General features: G+C 52.1%; 1 protein-coding gene across 1 annotated transcript in view; it reads left to right on the forward strand.

Moving 5' to 3' along the window:
* LOC134350902 (ETS domain-containing transcription factor ERF-like) overlaps positions 1 to 22,401 on the forward strand; it is a 52,970-nt gene that overhangs the window by 26,693 nt on the left and 3,876 nt on the right. Inside the window, exons 2-3 of the mRNA XM_063056717.1 lie at positions 16,967 to 17,201; positions 18,525 to 18,631. Coding sequence (XP_062912787.1) covers positions 16,967 to 17,201; positions 18,525 to 18,631 — 342 coding nt within the window. The remainder of the gene's footprint in view (positions 1 to 16,966; positions 17,202 to 18,524; positions 18,632 to 22,401) is intronic.

Genomic DNA, 22,401 nt, shown 5'->3' on the forward strand with positions numbered 1-22,401 from the left:
AGACCGACCCCAATGGGACTGCACCCTGGTGTTATACAGTAACAGACCGACCCCAATGAGACTGCACCCTGGTGTTATACAATAACAGACCGACCCCAATGGGACTACACCCTGGGGTTACACAGTAACAGACGGATCCCAATGGGACAGCACCCTGGTGTTGTACAGTAACAGACGGACCTCAATGGGACTGCACCCTGGTGTTATACAGTAATACACCGACCCCAATGGGACTGCACCCTGGTGTTATACAGTAATAGACCGATCCCAATGGGACTGCACCCTGGTGTTAGACAGTAACAGACCGACCCCAATGGGACTGCACCCTGGTGTTAGACAGTCATAGACCGACCCCAATGAGACTGCACCCTGGTGTTATACAGTAATAGACCGATCCCAATGGGACTGCACCCTGGTGTTATACAGTAATACACCGACCCCAATGGGACTGCACCCTGGTATTATACAGTAACAGTTCGATACCCAATGGGACTGCGCCCTGGTGTTATACAGTAACAGACCGACCCCAATAGGACTGCACCCTGGTGTTATACAGTAATAGACCGATCCCAATGGGACTGCACCCTGGTGTTATACAGTAATAGACCGACCCCAATGGGACTGCACCCCGGTGTTATACAGTAACAGATCGATCCCCAATGGGACTGCACACTGGTGTTAAACAGTAACAGACGGATCCCAATGGGACTGCACCCTGGTGTTATACAGTAACAGATCGATCCCCAATGGGACTGCACCCTGGTGTTATACAGTAACAGACTGACCCCAATGAGACTGCACCCTGGTGTTATACAGTAATACACCGACCCCAATGGGAGTGCACCCTGGTGTTATACAGTAATAGACCGACCCCAATGGGACTGCACCCCGGTGTTATACAGTAACAGATCGATCCCCAATGGGACTGCACCCTGGTGTTATACAGTAACAGACGGATCCCAATGGGACTGCACCCTGGTGTTATACAGTAATACACCGACCCCAATGGGACTGCACCCTGGTATTATACAGTAACAGATCGATACCCAATGGGACTGCACCCTGGTGTTATACAGTAACAGACGGACCTCAATGCGACTGCACCCTGGTGTTATACAGTAACAGATCGATCCCCAATGGGACTGCACCCTGGTGTTATACAGTAACAGACGGACCTCAATGGGACTGCACCCTGGTGTTATACAGTAATACACCGACCCCAATGGGACTGCACCCTGGTATTATACAGTAACAGACCGACCCCAATGGGACTGCACCCTGGTGTTATACAGTAACAGACGGATCCCAATGGGACAGCACCCTGGTGTTGTACAGTAACAGATGGACCTCAATGGGACTGCACCCTGGTGTTATACAGTAATAGACCGACCCCAATGGGACTGCACCCTGGTATTATACAGTAACAGACTGCCCCCAATGGGACTGCACCCTGGTATTATACAGTAATAGACCGATCCCAATGGGACTGCACCCTGGTGTTGTACAGTAACAGATCGATACCCAATGGGACTGCACCCTGGTGTTATACAGTAATACACCGACCCCAATGGGACTGCACCCTGGTGTTATACAGTAATACACCGACCCCAATGGGACTGCACCCTGGTGTTATACAGTAATACACCGACCCCAATGGGACTGCACCCTGGTGTTATACAGTAACAGATCGATACCCAATGGGACTGCACCCTGGTGTTATACAGTAATACACCGACCCCAATGGGACTGCACCCTGGTGTTATACAGTAACAGACTGCCCCCAATGGGACTGCACCCTGGTGTTATACAGTAACAGACTGACCCCAATGAGACTGCACCCTGGTGTTATACAGTAATAGACTGCCCCCAATGGGACTGCACCCTGGTGTTATACAGTAACAGACGGATCCCAATGGGACTGCACCCTGGTGTTATACAGTAACAGACCGACCCCAATGAGACTACACCCTGGTGTTATACAGTAACAGACCGACCCCAATGGGACTGCACCCTGGTGTTAGACAGTAATAGACCGACCCCAATGGGACTGCACCCTGTTGTTATACAATAACAGACCGACCCCAATGGGACTACACCCTGGGGTTACACGGTAACAGACGGATCCCAATGAGACTGCACCCTGGTGTTATACAGTAACAGATCGATCCCCAATGGGACTGCACCCTGGTGTTATACAGTAACAGATCGATCCCCAATGGGACTGCACCCTGGTGTTATACAGTAACAGACCGACCCCAATGGGACTGCACCCTGGTGTTATACAGTAACAGACCGATCCCAATGGGACTGCACCCTGGTGTTATACAGTAATAGACCGATCCCAATGGGACTGCACCCTGGTGTTGTACAGTAACAGACGGATCCCAATGGGACTGCACCCTGGTGTTATACAGTAACAGACGGATCCCAATGGGACTGCACCCTGGTGTTATACAGTAACAGACTGACCCCAATGGGACTGCACTCTGGTGTTATACAGTAACAGATCGATACCCAATGGGACTGCACCCTGGTGTTATACAGTAACAGACCGACCCCAATGGGACTGCACCCTGGTGTTAGACAGTCATAGACCGACCCCAATGAGACTGCACCCTGGTGTTATACAGTAATAGACCGACCCCAATAGGACTGCACCCTGGTGTTATACAGTAACAGACGGATCCCAATGGGACTGCACCCTGGTGTTATACAGTAACAGACTGCCCCCAATGGGACTGCACCCTGGTGTTATACAGTAACAGACCGACCCCAATGGGACTGCACCCTGGTGTTATACAGTAATACACCGACCCCAATGAGACTGCACCCTGGTGTTATACAGTAATACACCGACCCCAATGGGACTGCACCCTGGTGTTATACAGTAACAGACCGACCCCAATGAGACTGCACCCTGGTGTTATACAGTAACAGATCGATCCCCAATGGGACTGCACCCTGTTGTTATACAGTAATAGACCGACCCCAATGGGACTGCACCCTGTTGTTATACAATAACAGACCGACCCCAATGGGACTACACCCTGGGGTTACACAGTAACAGACGGATCCCAATGGGACAGCACCCTGGTGTTGTACAGTAACAGACGGACCTCAATGGGACTGCACCCTGGTGTTATACAGTAATAGACCGACCCCAATGGGACTGCACCCTGGTGTTATACAGTAATAGACCGATCCCAATGGGACTGCACCCTGGTGTTATACAGTAATACACCGACCCCAGTGGGACTGCACCCTGGTATTATACAGTAACAGATCGATACTCAATGGGACTGCACCCTGGTGTTATACAGTAACAGACCGACCTCAATGGGACTGCACCCTGGTGTTATACAGTAACAGACCGACCCCAATGGGACTGCACCCTGGTGTTATACAGTAATACACCGACCCCAATGGGACTGCACCCTGGTGTTATACAGTAATAGACCGATCCCAATGGGACTGCACCCTGGTGTTATACAGTAATACACCGACCCCAATGGGACTGCACCCTGGTGTTATACAGTAACAGACGGATCCCAATGGGACTGCACCCTGGTGTTATACAGTAATACACCGACCCCAGTGGGACTGCACCCTGGTATTATACAGTAACAGATCGATACCCAATGGGACTGCACCCTGGTGTTATACAGTAACAGACCGCCCCCAATGGGACTGCACCCTGGTGTTATACAGTAACAGACCGACCTCAATGGGACTGCACCCTGGTGTTATACAGTAATACACCGACCCCAATGGGACTGCACCCTGCTGTTATAGAGTAACAGATCGATCCCCAATGGGACTGCACCCTGGTGTTATACAGTAATAGACAGATCCCAATGGGACTGCACCCTGGTGTTATACAGTAACAGACCGACCCCAATGGGACTGCACCCTGTTGTTATACAATAACAGACTGACCCCAATGGGACTGCACCCTGGTTTTATACAGTAACAGATCGATACCCAATGGGACTGCACCCTGGTGTTATACAGTAACAGACCGCCCCCAATGGGACTGCACCCTGGTGTTATACAGTAACAGACCGACCTCAATGGGACTGCACCCTGGTGTTATACAGTAATACACCGACCCCAATGGGACTGCACCCTGCTGTTATAGAGTAACAGATCGATCCCCAATGGGACTGCACCCTGGTGTTATACAGTAATAGACAGATCCCAATGGGACTGCACCCTGGTGTTATACAGTAACAGACCGACCCCAATGGGACTGCACCCTGTTGTTATACAATAACAGACTGACCCCAATGGGACTGCACCCTGGTTTTATACAGTAACAGATCGATACCTAATGGGACTGCACCCTGGTGTTATACAGTAACAGACCGCCCCCAATGGGACTGCACCCTGGGGTAATACGGTAACAGACGGATCCGAATGGGACTGCACCCTGGTGTTATACAATAACAGACCGACCCCAGTGGGACTGCACCCTGGGGTAATACAGTAACAGACGGATCCAAATGGGACTGCACCCTGGTGTTACACAGTAACAGACTGACCCCAATGGGACTGCACCCTGGTGTTACACAGTAACAGACCGACCCCAATGGGACTGCACCCTGGTGCTATACAGTAACAGATCGATCCCAATGGGACTGCACCCTTGTGTTATACAGTAACAGACGGATCTCAATGGGACTGTACCCTGGTGTTACACAGTAAGAGACCGACCCCAATGGGACTGCACCCTGGTGTTATACAGTAATAGACCGATTCCAATGGGACTGCACCCTGGTGTTATACAGTAACAGACCGACCCCAATGGGACTGCACCCTGGTGTTATACAGTAACAGACCAACCCCAATGGGAGTGCACCCTGGTGTTATACAGTAATAGACCGATCCCAATGGGACTGCACCCTGGTGTTATACAGTAACAGACTGACCCCAATAGGACTGCACCCTGGTGTTATACAGTAACAGACTGACCCCAATGGGACTGCACCCTGGTGTTATACAGTAACAGTCCAACCGCAATGGGAGTGCACCCTGGTGTTATACAGTAACAGACCGACCCCAATGGGACTGCACCCTGGTGTTATACAGTAACAGACCGACCCCAATGGGACTGCACCCTGGTGTTATATAGTAACAGACGGATCCCAATGGGACTGCACCCTGGTGTTATACAGCAGGGGTCCCCAACCTTTTTTGCACTGCGGACCGGTTTCATGTTGAAAAAATTCTTGCGGACCGGCCGACCCGGGGGTTGGGGGGGGCGGGAGAGTAGGGCGGGATGGCTCCCAACGGACAAGAGTAGCAGTCAAATACGTTGCGTTTACCCAGAGAAAGACTACAATGACCATGAAGCCTTGCGCAGGCACCAGTGCGCATGCGTGATTTGCGCATGCGTGCACCTGCCGATTATTTTTCTACAAATCGTTTTTTTGCGATTTTGTTCGGGGTGGTGGGGGTTGTTAATCACGACCAGAATATCTGTGGTAAGTGGCTAATACACTCAATTTCGTTTCTAAAAGGATTTATCTAATGAATTTATTATTAAACGCACAGCGCATATTTTCCCCACATGAATATAGCGATAAGTCAATTATCAGGGGAGGACAGGGGAGCTTGAAGTAAGTGTTGAACAAACTTCCAGTAGAAGTGTCAGAAGCAGGTTTGATATTATCATTTAAAGTTAAATTGGACAGGTATATGGACAGGAAAGGAATGGAGGGTTATGGGCTGAGTGCAGGTCGGTGGGACGAGGTGAGAGTGGCGTTTGGCACGGACTTTAAGGGCAGAGTTGGCCTGTTTCCATGCTGTAATTGTTATATGGTTCTATAAGTCAATAGCATCATAACATTTTAAGTAATGTTTGGATATTAAACACAGCGCATATTTTCCCCGTATGAACTTATAAAATCATTGCAACGCACCAGTATCGCTGAATCAGTGGGAGCCCTGGGCTTGTTTTCCTGCAACAAGACGGTCCTATCGAGGGGTGATGGGAGACAGCGATACTCGAAGGGGGTTCCTTATGTCCAGTCTAATCCGCAATTTAGTTTCTTGTTACATTCATCGCAGAGATATGTTGGAAATGGAAGCAACGTTTTCAGTGCTTTCATGGTTATCTCAGGATATTGAGCATTGACTTTGATCCAGAATGCCGGCAGAGGTGTTATGTCAAACAGACTTTTCAGCCCACCGTCATTTGCAAGGTGGAGGAGTTGATCTCCTTCCCGCACTGACACGGACGACGCGCGGGTAATGGCTAAACAGTGGGCGTGACAGGGAATGAGGAAAGGTGCAGTGGACTCATATCGCCAAATCATATTATTTCATCGCGGCCCGGTAGCGCATTCTCTGCGGCCCGGTACCGGTCCGCGGCCCGGTGGTTGGGGATCGCTGTTATACAGTAACAGGCCGTCCCCAATGGGACTGCACCCTGGTGTTATACAGTAACACACCAACCCCAATGGGACTGCACCCTGGTGTTCTACAGTAACAGACTGGCCTCAATGGGACTGCACCCTGGTGTTCTACAGTAACAGACTGGCCTCAATGGGACTGCACCCTGGTGTTATGCAATAACAGACATATCCCAGTGGGACTGCACCCTGGTGTTATACAGTAACAGATGGATCCCAATGCGACTGCACCCTGGTGTTATACAGTAACAGACGGATCCCAATGGGACTGCACCCTGGTGTTATACAGCAGGGGTCCCCAACCTTTTTTGCACTGCGGACCGGTTTCATGTTGAAAAAATTCTTGCGGACAGGCCGACCCGGGGGTGGGGGGGTGGGGGGGGGCGCGGGAGAGTAAGGCGGGATGGCTCCCAACGGACAAGAGTAGCAGTCAAATACGTTGCGTTTACCCAGAGAAAGACTACAATGACCATGAAGCCTTGCGCAGACACCAGTGCGCATGTGTGCACCTGCCAACTATTTTTCTACAAATCGTTTTTGGCGATTCTGTTCGGGGGGGGGTGGGGGTTGTTAATCACGACCGGAATATCTGTGATAAGTGGCTAATACACTCAATTTCGTTTCTAAAAGGGTTTATCTAATGAATTTATTATTAAACGCACAGCGCATATTTTCCTCGTATGAATATAGCGATAAGTCAATTATCAGGGGAGGACAGGGGAGCTTGAAGTAAGTGTTGAACAAACTTCCAGTAGAAGTGTCAGAAGCAGGTTCGATATTATCATTTAAAGTTAAATTGGATAGGTATATGGACAGGAAAAGAATGGAGGGTTGTGGGCTGAGTGCAGGTCGGTGGGACTAGGTGAGAGTAAGAGTTCAGCATGGACTAGAAGGGCAGAGATGGCCTGTTTCCATGCTGTAATTGTTATATGGTTATATAAGTCAATAGCATCATAACATTTTAAGTAATGTTTGGATATTAAACACAGCGCATATTTTCCTCGTATGAACATATAAAATCATTGCAACGCACCAATATCGCTGAATCAGTGGGAGCCCTGGGCTTGTTTTCCTGCAACAAGACGGCCATCGAGGGGTGATGGGAGACAGCGATACTCGAAGGGGGTTCCTTATGTCCAGTCTAATCCGCAATTTAGTTTCTTGTTACATTCATCGCAGAGATATGTTGGAAATGGAAGCAATGTTTTCAGTGCTTTCGTGGCTATCTCAGGATATTGAGCATTGACTTTGATCCAGAATGCCGGCAGAGGTGTTATGTCAAACAGACTTTTCAGCCCGCTGTCATTTGCAAGGTGGAGGAGTTGATCTCCTTCCCGCGCTGACATGGACGACGCGCGGGTCATGGCTAAACAGTGGGCGTGACAGGGAATGAGGAAAGGTGCAGCTGACTCATATCGCCAAATCATATTATTTCCTCGCGGCCCGGTGGTTGGGGACCGCTGTTATACAGTAACAGACAGACGCCAATGGACTGCACCCTGGTGTTATACAGTAACAGACCAACCTCAATGGGACTGCACCCTGATGTTATACAGTAACAGACTGACCCCAATGGGACTGCACCCTGATGTTATACAGTAACAGACTGACCCCAATGGGACTGCACCCTGGTGTTATACAGTAACAGACTGACCCCAATGGGACTGCACCCTGGTGTTATACAGTAATAAATCGACCCCAATGGGACTGCACCCTGGTGTTATACAGGCTGTGTTTGCCCTGTGTACGTACGTTTTACTGTTGTGTTTGGACCACGGTATGTGGGTGTATTCTGGAGTTGTGTGTTGCCATGCACGAGCTCCCCCCTCCCTATACAGTACTCTGGAAGTACTTGCCAGTTTCAGATGTGGGTGGGGGAGGGGGGGGGTCTGTTGTCAGTCCCAGCTGTTTACGGACAATTGGTGGGATTCAGCCTGGTGCCTGTCTCCGCCGCCGCCTCCTTCCTTCCACAATGCAGCCAGTATCCACACGTGGTGAGGGGCCATTCCTGTCTGCAGCACAGTCAGAACCGCAGGCTGGTGTGGGAGCTCTACGTCTGAGGTCACTCCTACATCTCGCCACACTCATCTCTCCACCACCACTCACCAACCACTGACTCCCTGACGTTCCAGAGCTCCCCCCGTCACCCTGCCCCTTCTCACACTCCCACTTCTCTCTCTCTCTCTCTGTCTCCCCATTTTGTCTTTCTCTCTCTTCCCACTCGATCTGGCTTTCTCAATCTTCTGTTGCCTTCCACTTTCACCTTGCCTCTCAACTTCCATCTATATTTAACAATATCTCTCCTCCTTTTCCTACTCTTCCCATCTCCCTCTCCTCCCTCTCTTCCTCTCCCCTCTCCTCCCTCCTCAGCTCTCCCTCCCTCCTCACCTCTCCCCAACTCCCCACTCTCTGTCCCTCCTTCTCCTTACTTGCCTCTCACCCTTCCCCACCAAACTCTGACCCCAGGTAATACGACTTTCTGTCTCAGGCAGGCTTCCCGGATTCCTCAGGAAATTCCTTGCATTCCAGCAGCGTGTGCTGACTGCTGGAGGACTGGCAGAGGCTGCAGTGGTAACTGTTGTCTCGGCTGCCTCCTCACCACGCAACTCAGCACCGTTCAATGGTTTGGAAACATCAGTTAATGTGTGCTGAACTCCCTCCTCACCGCCCTTCCCACAGTGCTCCCCCCTCACCGCCCCCCCACAGCATTCCCCCCCACTTCCCCTCCCACAGCATTTGCCCCACTGCCCCTCCCACATCGATCCCCCCTCACTGCTCCCCCACAGTGTTCCCCCCTCACCGTCCCTCCCACAGTGTTCCCCCCTCACCGCCCCTCCCACAACGTTCCCTCCTCACCGCCCCTCCCACAGCATCCCCTCCTCACTGCCCCCTCCCACAGCGTTCCCTCCTCACCGCCCCTCCCACAGCATTCCCTCCTCACCGGCCTCTCCCACGGCACTCCCTCCTCACCGCCCCCTCCCACAGCGTTCCCTCTTCACCGGCCTCTCCCACTGCACTCCCTCCTCACCGCCCCCTCCCACAGCGCTCCCTCCTCACCGCCCCCTCCCACAGTGCTCCCTCCTCACTGCCTCCCACAGTGTTCCCTCCTCATCACCCCCTCCCGCCCTCCCACAGAAATCCCTCCCACAGCACTCCCTCCTCACCACCCCCCACAGAAATCCCTCCTCACCCCTGCCCCTCCCACAGCGCTCCCTCCTCACCACCACCTCCCACAGCGCGCCCTCCTCACCACCTCTCCCACAGTGTTCCCTCCTCACCGGTCTCTCCCACAGCGTTCCCTCCTCACCGGCCTCTCCCACTGCACTCCCTCCTCACCGCCCTTCCCACAGTGCTCCCCCCTCACCGCCCCCCCACAGCATTCCCCCCCACTTCCCCTCCCACAGCGTTTCCCCCACTGCCCCTCCCACATCGATCCCCCCTCACTGCTCCCCCACAGTGTTCCCCCCTCACCGCCCCTCCCACAACGTTCCCCCCTCACCGCCCCTCCCACAACGTTCCCTCCTCACCGCCCCTCTCACAGCGTTCCCTCCTCACCGGCCTCTCCCACGGCACTCCCTCCTCACCGCCCCCTCCCACAGCGTTCCCTCTTCACCGGCCTCTCCCACTGCACTCCCTCCTCACCGCCCCCTCCCACAGTGCTCCCTCCTCACTGCCTCCCACAGTGTTCCCTCCTCATCACCCCCTCCCGCCCTCCCACAGAAATCCCTCCCACAGCACTCCCTCCTCACCGCCCCCCACAGAAATCCCTCCTCACCCCTGCCCCTCCCACAGCGCTCCCTCCTCACCGCCACCTCCCACAGCGCGCCCTCCTCACCGCCTCTCCCACAGTGTTCCCTCCTCACCCCTGCCCCTCCCACAGCATTCCCTCCTCACCGGTCTCTCCCACAGCGTTCCCTCCTCACCGGCCCCTCCCACAGCGCTCCCTCCTCACCGCCACCTCCCACTGCACTCCCTCCTCACCGCCCCCTCCCACAGCACTCCCTCCTCACCGCCCCCCACAGAAATCCCTCCTCACCCCTGCCCCTCCCACAGCGCGCCCTCCTCACCGCCTCTCCCACAGTGTTCCCTCCTCACCCCTGCCCCTCCCACAGCGTTCCCTCCTCACCGCCTCTCCCACAGTGTTCCCTCCTCACCCCTGCCCCTCCCACAGCGTTCCCTCCTCACCGGTCTCTCCCACAGCGTTCCCTCCTCACCGGCCTCTCCCACTGCACTCCCTCCTCACCGCCCCCTCCCACAGCACTCCCTCCTCACCGCCCCCTCCCACAGCACTCCCTCCTCACCGCCCCCTCCCACAGTACTCCCTCCTCACTGCCTCCCACAGTGTTCCCTCCTCATCACGCCCTCCCACAGAAATCCCTCCCACAACGCTCCCTCCTCACCGCCCTCCCACAGAAATCCCTCCTCACCCCTGCCCCTCCCACAGCGCTCCCTCCTCACCGCCCCCTCCCACAGATATCCCTCCTCACCCCTGCCCCTCCCACAGCACTCCCTCCTCACTGCTCCTCCCATAGTGCAGCAATCCCTCCTCATCTTTAATGTTTGGCCACAGATTTAATCCTTTGTAGGGGTCACAGATAATCCCCCCTCCCCCACCCACCCCCGAGAGGAGGGTGTGGCCGCTGATTTGTTTGGCCGAGGGCCGAGGTCCCTGTGGGAAGGTGCTCCTGCAGTGCGGTTAGAGGGCAGAGGGATCAAGGCACAGAGAGCGGGGAAAGTTTCTTGCTTTCGGGGGCAGCGTCTATTCAGTGTTCTGACTTCAGGGGGTGGGGAAGGGATGTACTCAAGGGTCCGTCGTCAGGAGCTGTGTTCACCAGGGTTTGGGAGGGGTAGGGGTGATCTTATTCAGGCCTGGAAAATTCTGAGGGGTTGTGACAAGGGAGATGATGAATCAGGAAGTGGAGGGCAGAGAGGGAAAGGGAGAGCGAGGATGGGAGTAAGGGATGAGGGGAAAGGCAGAGGCCAATGAGAGAGAGAGGATGGGGAGAAGAGGGGATAAGTGATAGGATGGGGAGGAGATATCGAGAGGGGGATGGGAGAGAGCAGAGGCAGAGACAGACTAGCAAGGGAAAGGTGACGAGGGAGAGGGGTTACGAAGGGGAGAGCAGATAGAGAGAGGGGGTCGAGGGGGAGAGGTGACAGGAAGAGGGAATGGAGAAGGGGACATAGGGAAGAGGTGATGAAAAGAGGGCAACAAAGGCAGAAGAGGGAATGGAGAGATGGGTGATGAAGGGGAGGGAGAATGGAGAGGGGATGGAAAGTGGGGAATGAGGGGGAGAGAGGGAATGGAGATGGGGATCGGGGGTTGAGGGGATGGAAAGTGGGGAATGGGGGAGAGAGGGAATGGAGACAGGGTGGGGAGAGAGGTGGTTGATTGATAGGGTGAGATTGGTGGTGGGGAGTGGAAACAGAGGAGGGGTGAAAGGTGGAAGGAGGGTATCAGGTAGATGTTAACTCAGAGAGTGTCCGTTGAGAGGGCTGTTACAAGGTGAGGTCCCAGTTCTGCAAAGCCTAGGTGTGGAGACACCTCTTCCCCCTGAGGGTAGAGAAGCCTCGGAATTTCCGGCCCCTGGATGAGTCCAGATCAGCGGGGATGTTTAAGATGGAGCAGATAAGTACCTGATAGACTCAGAGTCTCGGTCCAGAGGGTATAGCCTGGGAATTAAAGGGATATCCATTTAGAACAGAGATGAGGAGGAATTTATTTAGCCAGAGGGTGGTGAATCTGTAGAATTCATTGCGGAGGCCAAGTCTTTGAGTACATTTATGGCAGAGATTAATTAATGGGCTCTTGATCGGTTATGCATCTAGCGGAGATCAGGAGAATGGGGCTGCAAAGAAAATTAGCCACGATTGGATGGGAGAGGGGACTCAGCGAGTAGAAAGGCCGATTTCTGCTCCAGTGTTGTACAGTGTGAGGGAGTTGAGAGTTCACGGGAAAGTCACACTGCCATGGGATTGAGGCCAGCGAGAAGTAAATGATGGAGAGGTGACTTGATGGAGGTTGAGAGGCATCGGTAGAGTGGAGAGCCGGAGACTTTTACCCAGGGTGGTAATGGTTAGTACAAGGAGATATACTTTTAAGATGAGTGGAGGAAAATCTAGTGGAGGATGGTTTTTTACAGGGAGATTGGTAAATGCATGGAACACACTGCCAGAGGGGCAAGAGACTGATAACGGCCTTTGTGAGGCAGAAGATTACGGAGGGAGTTGGAGATAGCTCTTTGTGGACTTTACGTGCCAGTTTTAAAAAGTGAGCGGGTTATGTTGGGACTCGTTTGCGGAGTGGGAGATTGCTTGGGCTGATAGTAACGAGAGTGAATTAGCAAGGGCCAGTAAAAAGATGCAGGGTTTAAGTGGAGTGGACAGCGTTAGAGTAGTCAGGCTTGGGTAAGAACAGCCACAGGCTAGAACTTAAGTTTGAGATGTTAGAGGCATAACATGTGTAGACAGGATGGTAGTTCAGGCAGTGGAATGCTCCTCCTGTGAGATGTGGGACTCCAGGGTACCTAACAGTCTCTGTGCCAGTGCACCCAACTTCACCGCCTGTGTGACAAGATGAGAACAGGACCATCCAGGAGGCTGGAAGGATTACTGAGCTGGTCACACCCAGAGTGCACGCTTCGGACAGTAGATGGGTGACCACCAGGAGAGGTAAGGGGTGTAAGCGGTCAGTGCAGGGTTCCCTGTGGCCACTCCCCTCAGCAACAAGTATACCCCTTTGGATTCTGTTGAGGGGGTGAACTAACCAGGCACAACAGCAGCAGCTAGGGCAGTGGCACTGGGGCTGGTTCTGAGGCTCAACCAGGAAGGGTAAAGTCAGGCAGAGCGATAGTGACGAAGCAGTTAGGGGGACAGACAGGAGATTCAGTGAGATTCAGATTCAGACACTGGAGTGTGAGATTCAGAGAAAGAGAAGCCAGGATAGTGTGTTTCCTACTGGGTGCTGGGGTCCAGAATGTTTCAGAGTGGCTACAGAAGATTCTCAAGAGCGAGGGTGAGCAGCCAGATGTCATGGTACCCATTGGCTCCAATGATGCAGGTAGAAAGGGGGAAGAGGTCCTGCGTAGTGAGTACAGGGAGTTAGGGAAAAGCCTGAAGGACAGGACCTCCAAGGTAGTCATCTCTAGACTGCTCCCAGTGCCACGTGCTGGCCAGGTCAGGAACAGGGTGAAGGTGCAGCTGGACAAGTGCAAGGGGCAGCGTTTCAGATTTCGAGATCATTGGGATCTCTTCTGGGGAAGGTAAGAGCTGACCCTGAGGGGGTTGGTGTACATTGATGCAGTGTGTAGTGAGACGGTGAGGATGGACAGGCAGATGATAGGGCAAAATTGCAGTCAGTAGGATGCAGTGGGGTGTAACGTGGGGGCACAATCAAAAAGGATGATGAATACAGGACTGAAGCTGATATATTTGAATGTGCTCAATACATGGGCTAAGATTATCTTGAGGCGCAGTTAGAAATTGGTAGGATGACGTTGTGGATATCACTGAGTCATAGTTGGGAACTTAACGTCCAAGGACAGGCAGGTAGGTAGAGGTGGTAGGTTGAATTCTTCAAAAGAGGTAACATTGGATCAGAATCCCTATTAGTAGAGGTAAGAAACTGCAAGGGTATAAAGATCCTGGTGAACAGTAGGCAGGATGTGGGATATCAATTTCTATGGGAAGTAGAGAAGGCATGTAAAAAGGACATTGTTATGATAGTCATGGAGGATTTCAGTGTGCAGGTAGATTGAGAAAGTGAGGTTGGCGCTGTATCCCCAGAAAGTAGAATGCCTATGAGATGGCTTTTTAGAGCAGCTTGTGATTGCGTCCACTAGGGCAAAGGCAGTTCTAGATTGGCTGATGTGTAATGAACCAGATTTGATTGGGAGCTTATGGTAAAGGAACCCTTGGGAAGCAATTCTATAATTCACTACAGTTTGAGAGGTAGAATATAATTACCAAGAGGTAGAATTGCCAAGATATGAGAGAGGAACTGGCCAAAGTTGATTGGAAGGAGACACTAGCAGGGATGATGGCGGAACAGTAAGGCTGGAGTTTCTGGACAGTTCAGAAGGCACAGGATAGATACATCCTAAAGAAGTATTCTGAAGGGTGGACGAGGCAACCATGGGTGACAAGGGAAGTGAAAAACAGTACAAAAGCAAAAGAGGGGGCGCATATAATAGAGCAAAATTTAGTGGGAAGTTAGAGGATGGGAGGGTCTTAAAAACCGGGAGGCAACGAAAAAAAAACGTAAGGAGAGAAAAGATGAAATATAGAACATAGAATAGTACAGCACAGTACAGGCCCTTCGGCCCACAATGTTGTGCTGACCCTCAAACCCTGCCTCCCATATAACCCCACCTTAAATTCCTCCATATACCTTTCTAGTAGTCTCTTAAACTTCACTAGTGTATCTGCCTCCACCACTGACTCAGGCAGTGCATTCCACGCACCAACCGCTCTCTGAGTAAAAAACCTTCCTCTAATATCCCCCTTGAACTTCCCACCCCTTACCTTAAATCCATGTCCTCTTGTATTGAGCAGTGGTGCCCTGGGGAAGAGGCGCTGGCTATCCACTCTATCTATTCCTCATTATCTTGTACACCTCTATCATGTCTCCTCTCATCCTCCTCTCCAAAGAGTAAAGCCCTACCTTCCTTATGAAGGCAAGTTAGCCAAAAATATCAGAGGATATCAAAAGCTTTTTTTTCAGATATGTAAAGAGTAAAAGAGAGGTGAGAGTGGATATTGGACCGCTGAAAGATATCACGAGAGATAGTAATGGGGGACAAAAAGTGGCAGATGACCCTGATAATCATTTTGCATCAGTCTTCATTGTGGGACACACTAGCAGTATGCTAGAAATTCAAGAGCATCGGGAGGAAGAAGTGAGTACAGCTTCTATGACCAAGGAGATGGTGTTTGGAAAGCTGAAAAATCTGAAGATGGCCCAGATGGACTGCACCCCAGGGTTCTGAAAGAGGTAGCTGAAGAGGTTGTGGAGGCATTAGAAGTGATTTTTTCAAGAATCTCTAGATTCTGGAATGCTTCCAGGGAATTGCAAAATTACAAATGTCACTCCACTCTTCAGCAATGAGAGAGGCTAAAGAAAGTAAATATAGTGTAGGGAAGTGTATGGGAGTGGGTTACCGGCTGGGATCTAATCCAAGGGTTCAGGGGGTTTATATATAGAATAACAGGTCCCTGGGAGTGGGTTACAGGCTGGGATCTAATCCAAGGGTTCAAGGGGTTTATATATAGAATAACAGGTCCCTGGGAGTGGGTTACAGGCTGGGATCTAATCCAAGGATTCAGGGGGTTTATATATAGAATAACAGGTCTCTGGGAGTGGGTTACAGGCTGGGATCTAATCCGGTGAGTCAGTGGGGTTATATGTAGAATAACAGGTCCCTGGGAGTGGGTTACAGGCTGGGATCTAATCCAGTGAGTTAGTGGGGTTGTATGTAGAATAACAGATTCCTGGGAGTGGGTTACAGGCTGGGATTTAATCCAGTGAGTTAGTGGGGTTGTATGTAGAATAACAGATTCCTGGGAGTGGGTTACAGGCTGGGATCTAATCCAGTGAGTTAGTGGGGTTGTATGTAGAATAACAGATCCCTGGGAGTGGGTTACAGGCTGGGATCTAATCCAGTGAGTCAGTGGGGTTATATGTAGAATAACAGGTCCCTGGGAGTGGGTTACAGGCTGGGATCTAATCCAGTGAGTCAGTGTGGTTATATGTAGAGTAACAGATTCCTGGGAGTGGGTTACAGGCTGGGATCTAATCCAGTGAGTTAGTGGGGTTATATGTAGAATAACAGATCCCTGAGAGTGGGTTACAGGCTGGGATCTAATCCAAGGGTTCAGGGGGTTTATATATAGAATAACAGGTCCCTGGGAGTGGGTTAGAGGCTGGGATAATTTCTGGTCCTGGGATCGTGTGTGTAACAAGATACCGGCTTCATTGGGAAGGGGAGGCTGGGATCTGAGGAGATCACTTAATGCTTTAAATATTAGCTTTATTTGTCATGTATACTTGAAACACTGAAACATACAGTGAAATGTATGTTCCACTTCAGTCCTGCCAAAGGGTTTTGGCCCGATACGTCAATGTGCTCTTTTCCCAGATGCTGCCTGGCCTGCTGGGTTCCTCCAGCATTTTGTGTGTGTTGTGTGGATTTCCAGCATCTGCAGATTTTCTCTTGATAATATGGTGAAATGTGTCTTTTGCATCAGAGGGACACACAGTCTGGGGATTGTGCTGGGGGCAGCCCACAAGTGTCACCCTGCTTCCAGCGCCAACGTAGCTGGTCCTCAACTTACTGACCCTAATGGTAATGTAGAAGGAAGGTGGAGCATCACGATGAAAGCCACACAGTCATGGGGAGAATGTACTCACAGGTAGTGGCGGGTGTCAAACCCTGATACTGTAATCCAGTGACATCCTTCGTAACCCTGGAGATCTCCTTGCAGGGACTTCCGCCCTTTCTTGGGCACCGATTACTGCTCTGTCGCTGACTGCCTCCTTATCCCCTCCCCAACAGGCTTTGCGTTTCCGGACTGGGCCTACAAGCCGGAGTCGAGCCCCGGGTCACGGCAGATCCAGCTCTGGCACTTCATTCTGGAGCTGCTGCGGAAGGAGGAGTACCACGACGTGATCGCCTGGCAGGGCGACTACGGCGAGTTTGTCATCAAGGACCCCGACGAGGTGGCCCGGCTGTGGGGTGTTCGCAAGTGCAAGCCCCAGATGAACTACGACAAGCTGAGCCGGGCCCTGAGGTGAGTCTGGGCCCGCTGAAGGGGCGGGGGGGGGTGTTGGGGGAGGTCCCACCGAATTGAGTCCCACACTCTGATCCTGGCCATGGCTGGCTGAGGGATCTGTCCGTGGAACCCTGGTCTCCCCCAGTGGCGAGTTCCCTCAGTTATGGGTGGGGCCGCTCCCCTCACGAGCGGTGGGACTCAGCCTGACGTAGACAGATGTGCGCATAGTGCGTGCGGGTCCACGGTTGTGACGGTGTGTGTGAGGCGCGCTCCGAAATTGTGGTGGAGCGCTGCACTGCGAGAGGGGCGGCAAGGAGGCATACAGAGAGACCCGGGGGAGTGGGGCAGCGGTTGGAAATGAGATATCAGGACTGAGGGAGAGGACGAGTGTTCGCGATCGGGGTTTGAGAGCGCGGGGTGTGGGGAACAGATCTGGGTGGCATGGTGGGTGGAACGTCAGTGCCCCTGTCTGTTGGTCAGATCCCCAGGGGCCGGTGAGGAGGGAGCGCTGTGGGAAAGGCCAGTGAGGAGGGAGCACCAGGGAGGGGCCAGTGAGGAGGGACCCCACACCCAAATTCCACAGCCTGAATGTCTGGGAGAGTGAGGTACGATAAGTGGCAGCAGGGTGTGGGGTGTTGAACCCTGTCTGCACCCTGTGGCCTCTGCTGTCACCCCGTTCCTTCCTGAGGGATGAAACAGGGTAGTGGGGTCCGGAGGTGGGTATTTCCCCCTGTTGCCTGGTGCAGTCTCAGGGAAGGAGGGAGGAACAAAGGGGGTAGGGAAAGAGGGAGAAAGAAGGGTAGAGAGAGAAAGAGGAGGGGGGGACGGGGAGGTGAAGAGAGAGAAGGGTGAATGAACATGAGAGCAGTAGAGAGGGAGGAGTGGGGAGAGGAAGTGATAATTTGAGAGCTAGCAGGAGAGAGTGGGTGGAGACAGGCTGAGAGAGAGAAGAGCGATGAAGATGGGAGCGAGGGCTGATGTGAAGCAGAAAGGGAGGTGGGTGGGGCAGCAGAGGTTGAGTTTCGGCCGGGGACGAGGTGTGGTCTGATCTCAGCTCGTGGTGTCTGTGTACAAGGTAGGGTATTGGGAAATGAGCTAGTCAGTGTGTCTGAGAGAGGGGCCTCCTCAGTGCCCCTCACACAGTGTGGTGTTCTCTCCTCCTCACCAGCCCCTTCCCACAGTGTTCCCTCCTCACCGGCCCCTCCCTAGGTGTTCCCTCCTCACCGCCCCTCCCACTGCGTTCCCTCCTCACTGGCCCCTCCGACAGTGCCCTCGGAGGTGGGGGGGTGCATGGAGGGTGTGGCATTTTCCAGTGATGACGCTGTCCTCTCGTGCCCACAGGTATTACTACAACAAGCGCATCCTCCACAAGACCAAAGGCAAGAGGTTCACCTACAAGTTCAACTTCAACAAGCTGGTCCTCGTTAACTACCCCTTCATCGACATGGGTGAGTGTCTGCACACATCGCGCTCTGGAGTCAGAGTGGGCCCTCTATGTGGACAGGTCCCTCAACAATGCTTGGGGCCCAGGTCCATCACTCCCTGAACGTGGTTGGTGAGGGAGGCATGCGACATGCTTCCCTCATCGGTTAGGATGCTGAGTTTATAAGCTATATCAATCTCCTTTTGAGCTGTTGTCTTCAGTCCATTACAAGAAGGATGCAGAGGCTTTGGAGAGGGTGCAGAAGAGGCTCACCAGGATGCTGCCTGGTTCAGCGGGCAAAAGCTGCAAGGAGAGGTTAGACTAACTTGGGTTGTTTTCTCTGGAGTGGCAGAGGCTGAGTGAGGAAGTTTATAAAGTCATGAGAGGCATAGATAGAGTGGCATGGTAGCTTGGAGACAAGTGCACTGTTTTACAGCATCAACTGTATAATCAGGGGTTCGATTCCTGTAAGGAATTTGCATGTTCACCCCCTGACCACGTGGGTTCCCATTCACACATCCTTTATGTGCCAGAGTCCAGCACGGGTAACCTTTTGGCTTTCAGTTTATCACCCCCGCCAACAGCTGTCTCTGAACTCAACACTCCCCTCCCTCTACCCGTTATACCCCAGCCCTCTGTCTCCCACTCCAGAGAGTCAGTCAGCATGCAGACGGGCCCTTCAGCCTAACTGGTCTCAGCCGACAGAGATTGCCATCTAATCTCGTCCCGGTTTCCTGTGTCTGGCCAGTATACCTCTAAACCATCACTATTCATGTACCTTTCCAGGCCACACCCACCCCTTTGAACTCAGTCCACCTGTCCATCATCCTACGTTCCACCTCAATCCACCAATTACTTACTATCTCACTCCTTCCCCTCTCCCCTTCCCCTCCATTCTCTTCTTTATACTGCCATCTCCCCTCTTCCCTCCCCAACTTTCCATCGCCCCTTTACACCAGCCATTTCCCCTCTCCCCCCTTCCCTCCCCGTCTCCCTCTTACACTCTCCCTTCTCACCCCTTCCCTCCACATCTTTTTTTACACTGGCCCTCTTCCCTCACCATCTCCCCTCTCCCCTTTACACCAGTCATCTCCCCTCTCCCCTCTCAGACCTAATGCAGGTTCTCAACATGAAACATCAACAGCACCATTTGCCCCCCTGCAGATTGCTGAGTTCCTCCAGCAAATTCTTTGCTGCTCAACTTCCCTCTTGAGGTGGTTCACAGCAATGATCCTGGGAGTGAAAGGGTTAATCTATGAGGAGCAGTCGCGCCTGTAGTCATTGAAAGATGAGGGGGAGGGATCTTACCGGATATGGAAAGGCCTCGGTGGAGTGGATGTTTCCATGTGTAGGAGAGTCTAGGACCAGAGGGCAGAGTCTGAAAGTAAAGAGTCATCTCTTTACAACAGAAGTGAGAAGGCATTTCTTCAACCAGAGGGTAGTGAATCTGTGGAAATTGTTGCCACTGATGATGCTGGGCTATTTAAGTCAGAGGGTGATGACTTCTTGATTGGTGAGGAGGTTAACGGTTACAGGGAGAAGCAGGGGAATGAGGTTGAGAGAAGAAGGGTACGGCTTAGGAACAGGCCATTTGACCTGCGATGCTGTGCCGAACTAACTAAACTAGTACTTAACCACTTAACTAAACTAGTCCCACACATTGTCCATGTACCTTCATTCCCTGCACAGTCATATGTCTAAGAGCATCTTAAACACCTCCATCATATCTACCTCCACAACTACCCTGGCAACACATTCCAGGCACCCCCCCACTCCCTGTAAGTAAACTTCCACTTTGTCATTACCCCCCTAAACTTAAATACATGCCCTGTTCCATTAGACTTTCTGACTCTGGGGGAAGTTCTACCAGCTTTCTACTCTTATCTATGCCTCTCATAATCTTATAAACTTCTATCGGGTCTCCTCTCAGCCTTTGCTGCTCCACAGAAAACAACCCAAGTTCGTCCTTGTAACTCAAACCCTCCAGTCCAGAGAGCATCCTGGTGAACCTCTTCTGTACCCTCTCCAAAGCCTCCCCCTCCTTCCTAGGGACAGCGAGGTAGTATAGCGGTTAGAGAACCGGTGATCGCTGGTCGGGGTTGGATTTCTGCAAGTGTCCATAAGGAGTTTGTACATTTTCCTCGTGACTACGTGTCTTTCCTCCGGGTGCTCCACTACCCTCCCACATTTCAAAGACATGTGCGTAGGTTTAGTGAGTTGTGGGCAACGCCATGTTGACCCCCGAGGAGTGGCAACATTTCGAAGACGTGCTTAGGTTTAGTAAGTTGACCCCAGAGGAGTGGTAAACCTTGCAGTCTGCCCAGCTCAATCCTCACTGATTTGATTTGAGGCAAACAACACATTTTGCTGTAAGTTTGTATGTTCCTGTGGCAAAGCTAACCTCTCCAAATGAGCAAGCCGAATTGGATGCATAATCAGCCAGGACTGAATGGCGGAGCGGACTGGAGCTTGATTTAGCTCCTGTATACTTGGGATCTCCGTCTCACAGGAGAGGGGAGCGTGTGTGTATGTTTCTGAGGGGCCTGTTTCTGTGTGTGTGTGTGTGTGTGTGTGTGTGTGTGTGTGCTGAAGGGCGTATTTCTCTGTGCATGTGCTTGTGTGTTTCCGACCGGCTGCTTGGGGAATGCACAGAGCTCTCTCTCCCCCTTCCCACAGCCCACCCGTGACCTTCGTGGCAATAGCACATCTGAGCACGCCTCCACACCTTTATACCCTTCTATCTATAGCCTCTTTCCCACCACTGACTCATTTCTCTCACTCCAGCCCCCACAGCCCCTCCCACACCAACAGAAACATAAATCAGACTGCAACACTGCTTGTTTGAGCTTTATTGTCGTTGAATATTTTTTCCACTAAATCCGAGCCTCTCTCTCCTCAGAAGCTGGAAGGCAGAGGCTGCTGCTATTAATTTCTGGAGCAGCGGAGGGTGAGGGGAGGCCTGGTGGAGATGTATAAGATCATGCATGGCACAGAGAGGGTAGGCAACTTTCCCCAGGGTTGAGATGTCTAATATTGTAGGGCACGCATTTAGGATGGTAGGCAAGTTCAAAGGAGACGTGCGAGGCCAGTTTGTGTACATCGAGAGTGGTGGATGCCTGGGATGGTGGTAGGGGCACGTACGAAGGAGGGGATTAAGAGGCTCTTAGGCACGTGAATGTGCAGGAATATAGATCATGTGCGGATTGAGTTTAAATTGGCATGGTGTTCTGCGGAGACATTGTAGGCCAAAGGTTGTACTCACCCCCATTACAGGAAGGCTTTGGAGAGGGTGCGTAAGAGGTTCACCAGCATGCTGCCTGGATTAGAAGGCATGAGCTGTACAGAGAGGTTGGACATATGTGGGTTGTTTTCTCTGGAGCCACAGGGGCCTGATAAAACTTTAAAATATTCTGAGAGGCATAGTTGGAGAAAGGAGACTTTGTCCTAGGGGTTGAAATATCTAGTACTAGGGGGCATACATTTAAGGTAAGAGGGTGTAAGTTTAAAGGAGATGTGCAGGAGAAGTTTTTTTTCAACGTGGTGATTGTTTGGTGCCTGGAATGTGCTGCTGGGGTGATGGTGAAGGCAGTTACAACAGAGGTGTGCAGATAAGCACGGACTGTGCAGGGAATGGAGGGACTGAGCATCGTGAGCGTAATTAGTTCAGCACAATGATGTGGACCAAAGGGCTTGTTCTGTATGTTATATGCTCTATGGGGATTGTCTGAATCAACCTCCTGTAATGCCAGGGACTCGATAGGGCTTCTGAGCAAGAACAAAGCTCCTCTTCATCTT

The sequence above is a fragment of the Mobula hypostoma genome, chromosome 8, assembly GCF_963921235.1.
Source record: "Mobula hypostoma chromosome 8, sMobHyp1.1, whole genome shotgun sequence".
NCBI lineage: Eukaryota > Metazoa > Chordata > Chondrichthyes > Myliobatiformes > Myliobatidae > Mobula > Mobula hypostoma.